This window comes from Phyllobates terribilis, unplaced genomic scaffold, assembly GCF_046119375.1.
Source record: "Phyllobates terribilis strain yellow unplaced genomic scaffold, ASM4611937v1 Scaffold_171__1_contigs__length_4068163, whole genome shotgun sequence".
Lineage (NCBI taxonomy): Eukaryota > Metazoa > Chordata > Amphibia > Anura > Dendrobatidae > Phyllobates > Phyllobates terribilis.
In genome coordinates, this window is record NW_027362931.1 from 704,518 (window position 1) to 717,015 (window position 12,498).

The 12,498-nt window shown below is 46.9% G+C and overlaps 2 protein-coding genes across 2 annotated transcripts in view; both read right to left on the bottom strand.

The window, feature by feature from the left end:
• LOC141212352 (uncharacterized) overlaps window positions 1–12,498 on the bottom strand; it is a 71,446-nt gene that overhangs the window by 20,951 nt on the left and 37,997 nt on the right. The window lies entirely within an intron of this gene.
• On the bottom strand, window positions 645–5,922 carry LOC141212346 (oocyte zinc finger protein XlCOF29-like). The gene is made up of 2 exons (XM_073664902.1): window positions 5,680–5,922; window positions 645–875 (listed from the first exon to the last, which is right to left on the bottom strand). The coding sequence occupies exons 1-2, from the start codon at window positions 5,761–5,763 to the stop codon at window positions 645–647; spliced, it is 315 nt and encodes a 104-aa protein (XP_073521003.1). The 5' UTR covers window positions 5,764–5,922.

A 12,498-nucleotide genomic window follows, 5' to 3' on the forward strand; every position in this document is an offset into this window, starting at 1 on the left:
CACACTGCCCTGGGGCCGCACTCTTCCCGTGGGGAGTCACACCATCCCTAGCTGCACACCTCATCAGCCCCAGCGGTCTGCATGCAGCGGCGGTTCCTAATAACCGCAATCCACGGGTGGCGTAGTCGGACATTATCAATAGTGCATAGCAGACTACCACTGGCCTGACCACCCTGAGCCACGGAACAGGGTTGCCACTACTACCCCCATCGTTTCCTATTGCCCGGATCCGAGTGCCCCACGGCCCAGGGGGCGAGTCAATAATGTCCCAGCAGTCACCTCTCCGGTCGTCACCCAGAATCCTCCAGTGCTGTTCTGTATAATGTCCCAGCAGTCATCTCTCTGGTCATCACCCAGAATCCTCCAGTGCCGTCCTGTATAATGTCCCAGCAGTCACCTCTCCAGTCATCACCCAGAATCCTCCAGTGCTGTCCTGTATAATGTCCCAGCAGTCACCTATCCGGTCATCACCCAGAATCCTCCAGTTCTGTCCTGTATAATGTCCCAGCAGTCACCTCTCCAGTCATCACCCAGAATCCTCCAGTGCTGTCATGTATAATGTCCCAGCATTCACCTCTCCGGTCATCACCCAGAATCCTCCAGTGCTGTCCTGTATAATGTCCCAGCAGTCACCTCTCCAGTCATCACCCAGAATCCTCCAGTGCTGTCCTGTATAATGTCCCAGCAGTCACCTCTCCGCTCAGCAGCTCAATCATCTTGTTGCTGAGCTCTAGGATCTTCTTCTTCTTCCTCTCATGTATCGGGGGGTGCGGGGGAGGCTCTGTGATGGGGCCCGGGCTCCGCCCTCCTGACTCCTGGAGATGGATGATGGGAGTCACACCCTCCCCCGGTGTCTTCCTCACTATTGTGTAATCCTGTGTATGGAGAAAAGTGGTAAAACACAAAACCCCAGAGAGATAATGAAATAGTTGTGGCTTTCTAACCCAAAACCTAATTACAGGTTCCTATTAACACTTTCACCCACGAGACTGTTTTCACCTTTCTGATTAGGCCAATTTTTTCAGTTCTTATTAGTTTGACTTTAATTTTGATCAAAATTACACAGTGACCCTATTTGGGCCATGTGTGAACACGCTCTTGCATGCTGCATGTACACTCATGTATATTCCAGTTAATTTCTTTAGTTTTTTTTTTCAGTTAAAGGGGTACTCCCATCTCCAAGATCCCATCCCAATATGTAGTAGGTGTAATAATAATAATAATATTAGCAAATACCTTCAATTAGAAATGTAGTATAGTATTTTTGGTTCGCTAGCTCTCTTACCCCATGTGCAGGCATAGCAGGACCTTAGGTATCCATGGTTATGACCACTAGCAGCTAGCCAACTAACTGTGATTTTATCAGTGGACGTAACCATGGATACCTAAGGTCCTGCGATGCTCTGCACATGAGGTAAGTGGCGAATCAAAAATACTATACTACATTTCTAATTAGAGGCATTTGCTAATATCAGCTGAGGGCTGATATTATAGCCTGGGAGGGGGCCTATAACCTTGGCCCCTTTCTAGGCTATTAATATCAGGTCGCAGCTGTCCGCCTAGCCTTTGCTGGCTCCAATTTATAGGGGGACACTGTCATTTTTTTTTTTGGTCCCACTATAGAATGGACAGTAAAGGCTAAGCTAACTGCTGCGGCCTGATAATAATAGCAAGGGAAGGGGCCATGATCCTTGGCTACTTCCCAGACTATATCAGCCCTCAGCCGTCTGCTTTCCCTCTGCTGGTTATTAAAAATACACGTGAACCCACCCATTTTTTTTTTTTAAATACATTGAAATGTAAGATTATTATACAGCATATGCGTGACCAAGCATACATTGAAATGGGTCTGTGTGTGTTTCCGGTATGTGTGGAAAAAGTCATCACCATTCGTACCGGAGATTCTGACGTGTGAAAGAGCCATAATTGGATACTGGGTGAGGAGTGTGTGTGTGTGTGGGGGGGTGCCCATGTATACACACGCGTACATATCTGCATAGAGTATGTATGTGTATATATATTTTTTATATTAATTACAGGTACTGCAGTTCTTGTGGCATCCTGAATACTTCAAAAATGGTGAATAGGGGTTTGACTAGGAAATGACATTATTGGCCTTTTTTTTCCCCCATTAACTTTATTTTGCTTCAAAAACGCTTAAAAAACGCATTAAAAAGCGTCAAAAACGCACATAGAATCCGCATGCATTTTTCTGGCAAGGAGATGCAGAAATGGTCAGGAAAATTTCTGCTTCATTTCTGCATCGTGGGCACATAGCCTTATTCACAAGCGGTAGGGAGCTGAGGTACAGGATGACACTCATGGTTGAATATTGTTGTGCACCTGCAGACAGGGAGATCCTGGAAACCTCTGGTTTCATCAAATCTGAATATTTCTTCCTCAGCGCTGTGCTCTGTTTCTGCCCTGAGGTAATTCTTCCTAATATGAAGACTATCAGCTCCCCTTATTGTGTCTGTCCCCTTTTTAAGCGCAGCAGTCAGGGAGAAGGTAGGTAACTCCTTCACCTACAAAATGGCTTCCTCTTCTCAAAATGTCTGACCACCAACTGCCTCTTCAATCCTTAACTACCTCACAGGATTTAACTCCTCCCACTCCCATGTGACTGTTAGAGCTGCAGTCATTGGCTGACTGCCCAGAGGTGTTTTTCCAGAAGCTTCTGCGTATTAAACAGAGCTGGGTCACATGATCAAGCCTGTTAGAGGAAGATTAACCCTTTTTGTGCTGCCTGTCAGCAGGTCTCACAATTTATATAAAATGCAGTTTACACAAAAAAACACAGCATTTATATGAAACACACTATATATCCGGTATCCCATAGGGATAGGATCTTGGAGATGGGAATACCCCTTTAATTCTTCTGAATATTAAGTTATATCATTAATATTAACCCCCTTTACCCCCAAGGGTGGTCTGCACGTTAATGACCGGGCCAATTTTTACAATTCTGACCACTGTCACTTTATGAGGTAATTACTCTGGAACGCTTCAACGGATCCCCCTGATTCTGAGAATGTTTTTTCGTGACATATTGTACTTCATGATTGTGGTAAAATTTCTTCGATATCACTTGCGTTTATTTGTGAAAAAAATGGAAATTTGGTGAAAATTTTGAAAATTTAGCAATTTTCAAAATTTGAATTTTTATGCCCTTAAATCAGAGAGATATGTCACACAAAAGAGTTAATAAATAACATTTCCCACATGTCTACTTTACATCAGCACAATTTTGGAAGCAAATTTTTCTTTTATTAGGGACCTATAAGGGTTAAAAGTTGACCAGCGATTTCTCATTTTTACAACAAAATTTACAAAACCATTTTTTTAGGGACCACATCACATTTGAAGTCACTTTGAGGGGCCTTTATGACAGAAAATACCCAAAAGTGACACCATTCTAAAAACTGCACCCCTCAAGGTGCTCAAAACCACATTCAAGAACTTTATTAACCCTTCAGGTGCTTCACAGGAATTTTTGGAATGTGGAAGAAAAAAATTAACATTTAACTTTTTTCACAAAAATGTTACTTTAGACCCAATATTTTTTATTTTCGCAGGGGTAACAGGAAAAAATGGACCCCAAAATTTGTTGTGCAATTTCCCCTGAGCACACCGATACCCCATATGTGAGGAAAAACCAATGTTTGGGCGCACGGCAGGGCTCGGAAGGGGAGGAGCGCCATTTGACTTTTTGAATGTAAAATTTGCTTGAATAATTAGCGGACGCTAATTATTATTATTTAGTGAATCCTGCTTTGAGCAGGGGGTTGGACCAGATGACCCAGGAGGTCCCCTCCAACTCTACCATTCTATGATTCTATGACGCAATGTTGCGTTTGGAGAGCCCCTGATGTGCCTAAACAGTGGAAACCCCCCACAAGTGACACCATTTTGGAAACTAGACCCCTCAAGGATTTTATTAAGGGGTATAGTGAACATTTTGAACCCAGAGGTACGACACAGAATTTGATAATATTAGGTCATCATATTGAATAAGTTGTCATTAGTGCTCGCTACATGATTTTGCATCAGGTACTCGGGTATGCACCATGTATCGCGGGTGCTCGAGTCCCCGCTCGCATGTTTCATGGTTATTAGACACCCAAAAAAAAACATGCGGGGATCGCTCGTGCATGGCAGGCAATCCCCGCGAGGTTTTTTTGGCCACAATGCATATGGGGTGGAGACTCGAGCACCCGCGATACTCAATGCATACCCGAGCACCTGATGCAAACTCAAGTAGCGAGCACTGACGCTCGACACTAGTCGCCATATCGTCATCTTTTGTTTTTTAATTTTGAAAAAAATCCCAACGCCATCACAACCCTAACCCCAGCCCTAACCCTAGCCTAACCCTAACCCTAGAGTTTATTTTTTACGCCGTTCCTCGTGTGGTATAAGTGATTAAACGACTTTATTCTTCGGGTCGGTGCGATTACAGCGATACCAGAATCATATCGGGTTTTTATGACTGACAGCTGTCACACACTAAAAGACGCATTTTTGTAAAATCTAGTTTTTGCATCGCCATATTTTAAGAGCTATAATTTATCCATATTTTGGCCGACAGTCATGTGACAGCTTGCGGGATGAGTTGACGTATTTATTGGTGCCATTTTCAGGCACGTGACATTTTTTGATCACTTTCTATTCCAATTTTTGGGAGGCAGAATAAACAAAAACAGAACTTACAGAAAAAAATTTTATGTTTTTTTTTATTCTGTTCCGCGTGTGGTAAAATTGATAAGGCAGCTTTATTCTTCGGGTCAGTACGTTTACAGCGGTACCACATTTATAGCATTTTTCTATGTTTTGGCGCTTTTACACAATAAAAGCTATTTTATAGAAAACAATTTTTTTTTGCATCGCTTTATTCTGAGAGCTATAACTTTTTATTTTTCGGCTGATGGAGCTGTATGGCGGCTTGTTTTTTTGCGGGACAAGATGGTGTTTTCAGCGATACCATTTTTATTTACATTCGCCTTTTTGATCGCGTGTTATTACCTTTTTTGCTTGGCGCTATGGTGATAAAGCATTGTTTTTTGCTTAGGTTTTTTTTTTTTTTTTTACCATGTTCACTGAAGGGGTTAACTGGTGGGACAGTTTTATAGATCGGGTCGTTCTGGACACAGCGATACCAAAAGTGTACTTTATTTATTTTTATGTAAATATGTGTATTTAATTAATAATTTTTCCTTTCTTTGTTGTTGTTTTTTTAAAATGTTTTTACAAATTTTAAAAACTTTTTTTTTTTCACTAATTGACCTTGTCTCTGGACGGGACATCAACTTTTCCTGCCCGGATCGCTGATCTAATACTCTGGATTGCTTGCATCAGGTGCTGCATGTACGGTGAATGTCATCAAGAGGTTAAATGGAATCTGTCACCAAGTTATTGCCACTGACTGGCAGCTTTCTGCCTATGCACAGTGTACAGAGAGCGGCCAATCAGGGCTGTGGGTGGAGCTATACAGAGCTCACAGCACTACTAGAGCTACAGCAGAAAAAACAGGGATTTCATCAGAACTGCAGCGAGCAGCACAGTAAGCGACCGATCACTGGAATCAGGGTCTCTGCCCCCACATCATGATGCTCTCATAACAGATAGATGTTGGAGTAGTTACATAACACAATAAAGCTGATAGAAATGTAGAGGAGTTACCTCTCCGCTCAGCAGGGAGATGATCTCCAGGGTGAAGTGTAATAATCTTCTGGTGGTCTCGTCCTCGTCCATCCTCGGGGTCATTCAGGAGAAGGAGGGATGAAAACTGGATCAGCTGGAGGGATCTCGTCCTGCCGGCTGATAACAGAGAGCAAGAGCTGCACACAACCAGGACGGAGATCTGCATTGAGAGCTAGAGGACCTGTGGTGACGTCACCGCCATGTGATCAGGGGGCGGAGCTCAGGAGAGAAGTGAAGGACCTGTGATAATGATGACGTCACCACAGCTCCTCCCCCTCAGTGCAGCAGACACTTCATACTTCTCTTGGATCTCTGTTCTCTCTGTTATCAGCCATTATACAGAGAACTGCGCCCAGGAGACATTATATACAGAGCAGAGAACATTCCCCGCAGATTATATTCCTGGAGACAGAGCAGGATCTGTGTGACGTCAGCACTGAGGGGATTCCAGGAGGAGACCAGAGGCCTAGAGACCGGATCCATCAGTGGTCGGTGACGTCTTGTAGATGTGATCGGAGCCTTAGTTACAGGATCCATCGGTCGTGGTCGGTGATGTCTTGTAGATGTGATTGGAGCCTTAGTTACTGGATCCATCGGTCGTGGTCGGTGACGTCTTGTAGATGTGATCAGAGCATTAGTTACAGGATCCATCGGTCGTGGTCGGGGACGTCTTGTAGATGTGATCGGAGCCTTAGTTACAGGATCCATCGCTCGTGGTCGGTGACGTCTTGTAGATGTGATCGGAGTCTTAGTTACAGGATCCATCGGTAGTGGTCGGTGACATCTTGTAGATGTGATCGGAGCCTTAGTTACAGGATCCATCGGTCGTGGTCGGTGACGTCTTGTAGATGTGATCGGAGCCTTAGTTACAGGATCCATCGGTCGTGGTCGGTTACGTCTTGTAGATGTGATCGGAGCCTTAGTTACAGGATCCATCGGTCGTGGTCGGTGACGTCTTGTAGATGTGATCGGAGCCTTAGTTACAGGATCCATCGGTCGTGGTCGGTGATGTCTTGTAGATGTGATCGGTGCCTTAGTTACAGGATCCATCGGTCGTGGTCGGTGACGTCTTGTGGATGTGTTCGGAGCCTTAGTTACAGGATCCATAGCTCGTGGTTGATGACGTCTTGTAGATGTGATCGAAGCATTAGTTACAGGATCCATCGCTCGTGGTTGATGACGTCTTGTAGATGTGATCGGAGCCTTAGTTACAGGATCCATCGGTCGTGGTCAGTGACGTCTTGTAGATGTGATCGGAGCCTTAGTTACAGGATCCATCGGTCATGGACGTCTTGTAGATGTGATCGGATCCTTAGTTACAGGATCCATCGGTCGTGGTCGGTGACGTCTTGTAGATGTGATCGGAGCCTTAGCTACAGGATCCATCGCTCGTGGTTGGTGACGTCTTGTAGATGTGATCGGAGTCTTAGTTACAGGATCCTTCGTTCGTGGTCGGTGACGTCTTGTAGATGTGATCGGAGCCTTAGTTACAGGATCCATCGGTTGTGGTCGGTGACGTCTTGTTGATGTGATCGGAGCCTTAGTTACAGGATCCATCGGTCGTTGTCGGTGATGTCTTGTAGATGTGATCGGAGCCTTAGTTACAGGATCCATCGCTCGTGGTTGGTGACGTCTTGTAGATGTGATTGGAGCCTTAGTTACAGGATCCATCGGTCGTGGTCGGGGACGTCTTGTAGATGTGATCGGAGCCTTAGTTACAGGATCCTTCGTTCGTGGTCGGTGACGTCTTGTAGATGTGATTGGAGCCTTAGTTACAGGATCCATCGGTCGATGTCGGTGACGTCTTGTAGATGTGATCGGAGCCTTAGTTACAGGATCCATCGGTCGTGGTCGGTGACGTCTTGTAGATGTGATCGGAGTCTTAGTTACAGGATCCATCGGTAGTGGTCGGTGACGTCTTGTAGATGTGATCGGAGCCTTAGTTACAGGATCCATCGGTCGTGGTCGGTGACGTCTTGTAGATGTGATCGGAGCCTTAGTTACAGGATCCATCTGTCGTAGTCGGTTACGTCTTGTAGATGTGATCGGAGCCTTAGTTACAGGATCCATCGGTCGTGGTCGGTGACGTCTTGTAGATGTGATCGGAGCCTTAGTTACTGGATCCATCGGTCGTGGTCGGTGACGTCTTGTAGATGGATCAGAGCCTTAGTTACAGGATCCATCGGTCGTGGTCGGTGACGTCTTGTAGATGTGATCAGAGCGTTAGTTACAGGATCCATCGGTCGTGGTCGGTGACGTCTTGTAGATGGATCAGAGCCTTAGTTACAGGATCCATCGGTCGTGGTTGGTGACGTCTTGTAGATGTGATCAGAGCGTTAGTTACAGGATCCATCGGTCGTGGTCGGGGACGTCTTGTAGATGTGATCGGAGCCTTAGTTACAGGATCCATCGGTCGTGGTCGGTGACGTCTTGTAGATGTGATCGGAGTCTTAGTTACAGGATCCATCGGTAGTGGTCGGTGACGTCTTGTAGATGTGATCGGAGCCTTAGTTACAGGATCCATCGGTCGTGGTCGGTGACGTCTTGTAGATGTGATCGGAGCCTTAGTTACAGGATCCATCGGTCGTGGTCGGTTACGCCTTGTAGATGTGATCGGAGCCTTAGTTACAGGATCCATCGGTCGTGGTCGGTGACGTCTTGTAGATGTGATCGGAGCCTTAGTTACAGGATCCATCGGTCGTGGTCGGTCATGTCTTGTAGATGTGATCGGTGCCTTAGTTACAGGATCCATCGGTCGTGGTCGGTGACGTCTTGTGGATGTGATCGGAGCCTTAGTTACAGGATCCATCGCTCGTGGTTGATGACGTCTTGTAGATGTGATCGAAGCATTAGTTACAGGATCCATCGCTTGTGGTTGATGACGTCTTGAAGATGTGATCGGAGCCTTAGTTACAGGATCCATCGGTCGTGGTCAGTGACGTCTTGTAGATGTGATCGGAGCCTTAGTTACAGGATCCATCGGTCATGGACGTCTTGTAGATGTGATCGGATCCTTAGTTACAGGATCCATCGGTCGTGGTCGGTGACGTCTTGTAGATGTGATCGGAGCCTTAGCTACAGGATCCATCGCTCGTGGTTGGTGACGTCTTGTAGATGTGATCGGAGTCTTAGTTACAGGATCCTTTGTTCGTGGTCGGTGACGTCTTGTAGATGTGATCGGAGCCTTAGTTACAGGATCCATCGGTTGTGGTCGGTGACGTCTTGTTGATGTGATTGGAGCCTTAGTTACAGGATCCATCGGTCGTGGTCGGTGATGTCTTGTAGATGTGATCGGAGCCTTAGTTACATAATCCATCGCTCGTGGTTGGTGACGTCTTGTAGATGTGATTGGAGCCTTAGTTACAGGATCCATCGGTCATGGTCGGGGACGTCTTGTAGATGTGATCGGAGCCTTAGTTACAGGATCCTTCATTCGTGGTCGGTGACGTCTTGTAGATGTGATTGGAGCCTTAGTTACAGGATCCATCGGTCGATGTCGGTGAGGTCTTGTAGATGTGATTGGAGCCTTAGTTACAGGATCCATCGGTCGTGGTCAGTGACGTCTTGTAGATATGATCGGAGCCTTAGTTACAGGATCCATCGGTCGTGGACGTCTTGTAGATGTGATCGGATCCTTAGTTACAGGATCCATTGGTCGTGGTCGGTGACGTTTTGTAGATGTGATCGGAGCCTTAGCTACAGGATCCATCGCTCGTGGTTGGTGACGTCTTGTAGATGTGATCGGAGTCTTAGTTACAGGATCCTTCGTTCGTGGTCGGTGACGTCTTGTAGATGTGATCGGAGCCTTAGTTACAGGATCCATCGGTCGTGGACGTCTTGTAGATGTGATCAGATCCTTAGTTACAGGATCCATTGGTCGTGGTTGGTGATGTCTTGTAGATGTGATCGGAGCCTTAGCTACAGGATCCATCGCTCGTGGTTGGTGACGTCTTGTAGATGTGATCGGAGTCTTAGTTACAGGATCCTTCGTTCGTGGTCGGTGACGTCTTGTAGATGTGATCGGAGCCTTAGTTACAGGATCCATCGGTTGTGGTCGGTGACGTCTTGTTGATGTGATCGGAGCCTTAGTTACAGGATCCATCGGTCGTTGTCGGTGATGTCTTGTAGATGTGATCGGAGCCTTAGTTACAGGATCCATCGCTCGTGGTTGGTGACGTCTTGTAGATGTGATTGGAGCCTTAGTTACAGGATCCATCGGTCGTGGTCGGGGACGTCTTGTAGATGTGATCGGAGCCTTAGTTACAGGATCCTTCGTTCGTGGTCGGTGACGTCTTGTAGATGTGATTGGAGCCTTAGTTACAGGATCCATCGGTCGATGTCGGTGACGTCTTGTAGATGTGATCGGAGCCTTAGTTACAGGATCCATCGGTCGTGGTCGGTGACGTCTTGTAGATGTGATCGGAGTCTTAGTTACAGGATCCATCGCTAGTGGTCGGTGACGTCTTGTAGATGTGATCGGAGCCTTAGTTACAGGATCCATCGGTCGTGGTCGGTGACGTCTTGTAGATGTGATCGGAGCCTTAGTTACAGGATCCATCTGTCGTAGTCGGTTACGTCTTGTAGATGTGATCGGAGCCTTAGTTACAGGATGCATCGGTCGTGGTCGGTGACGTCTTGTAGATGTGATCGGAGCCTTAGTTACTGGATCCATCGGTCGTGGTCGGTGACGTCTTGTAGATGGATCAGAGCCTTAGTTACAGGATCCATCGGTCGTGGTCGGTGACGTCTTGTAGATGTGATCAGAGCGTTAGTTACAGGATCCATCGGTCGTGGTTGGTGACGTCTTGTAGATGGATCAGAGCCTTAGTTACAGGATCCATCGGTCGTGGTCGGTGACGTCTTGTAGATGTGATCAGAGCGTTAGTTACAGGATCCATCGGTCGTGGTCGGGGACGTCTTGTAGATGTGATCGGAGTCTTAGTTACAGGATCCATCGGTAGTGGTCGGTGACGTCTTGTAGATGTGATCGGAGCCTTAGTTACAGGATCCATCGGTCGTGGTCGGTGACGTCTTGTAGATGTGATCGGAGCCTTAGTTACTGGATCCATCGGTCGTGGTCGGTTACGCCTTGTAGATGTGATCGGAGCCTTAGTTACAGGATCCATCGGTCGTGGTCGGTGACGTCTTGTAGATGTGATCGGAGCCTTAGTTACAGGATCCATCGGTCGTGGTCGGTGATGTCTTGTAGATGTGATCGGTGCCTTAGTTACAGGATCCATCGGTCGTGGTCGGTGACGTCTTGTGGATGTGATCGGAGCCTTAGTTACAGGATCCATCGCTCGTGGTTGATGACGTCTTGTAGATGTGATCAAAGCATTAGTTACAGGATCCATCGCTCGTGGTTGATGACGTCTTGAAGATGTGATCGGAGCCTTAGTTACAGGATCCATCGGTCGTGGTCAGTGACGTCTTGTAGATGTGATCGGAGCCTTAGTTACAGGATCCATCGGTCATGGACGTCTTGTAGATGTGATCGGATCCTTAGTTACAGGATCCATCGGTCGTGGTCGGTGACGTCTTGTAGATGTGATCGGAGCCTTAGCTACAGGATCCATCGCTCGTGGTTGGTGACGTCTTGTAGATGTGATCGGAGTCTTAGTTACAGGATCCTTTGTTCGTGGTCGGTGACGTCTTGTAGATGTGATCGGAGCCTTAGTTACAGGATCCATCGGTTGTGGTCGGTGACGTCTTGTTGATGTGATCGGAGCCTTAGTTACAGGATCCATCGGTCGTGGTCGGTGATGTCTTGTAGATGTGATCGGAGCCTTAGTTACAGGATCCATCGCTCGTGGTTGGTGACGTCTTGTAGATGTGATTGGAGCCTTAGTTACAGGATCCATCGGTCATGGTCGGGGACGTCTTGTAGATGTGATCGGAGCCTTAGTTACAGGATCCTTCGTTCGTGGTCGGTGACGTCTTGTAGATATGATTGGAGCCTTAGTTACAGGATCCATCGGTCGATGTCGGTGAGGTCTTGTAGATGTGATTGGAGCCTTAGTTACAGGATCCATCGGTCGTGGACGTCTTGTAGATGTGATCGGATCCTTAGTTACAGGATCCATTGGTCGTGGTCGGTGACGTTTTGTAGATGTGATTGGAGCCTTAGTTACAGGATCCATCGCTCGTGGTTGGTGACGTCTTGTAGATATGATTGGAGCCTTAGTTACAGGATCCATCGGTCGATGTCGGTGATGTCTTGTAGATGTGATCGGAGCCTTAGTTACAGGATCCATCGGTCGTGGTTGTTGACGTCTTGTAGATGTGATCGGAGCCTTAGTTACAGGATCCATCGCTCGTGGTCGGTGACGTCTTGTAGATGTGATTGGAGTCTTAGTTACAGGAACCATCGCTCGTGGTCGGTGACGTTTTGTAGATGTGATCAGAGCCTTAGTTACAGGATCCGTTGGTCGTGGTCGGTGACGTCTTGTAGATGTGATCGGAGACTTAGTTACAGGATCCATCGCTCGTGGTTGATGACGTCTTGTAGATGTGATCGGAGCATTAGTTACAGGATCCATCGGTCGTGGTCAGTGACGTCTTGTAGATGTGATCGGAGCCTTAGTTACAGGATCCTTCGGTCATGGACATCTTGTAGATTTGATCGGATCCTTAGTTACAGGATCCATCGATCGTGGTCGGTGACGTCTTGTAGATGTGATCGGAGCCTTAGCTACAGGATCCATCGCTCGTTGTTGGTGACGTCTTGTAGATGTGATCGGAGTCTTAGTTACAGGAACCTTTGTTCGTGGTCGGTGACGTCTTGTAGATGTGATCGGA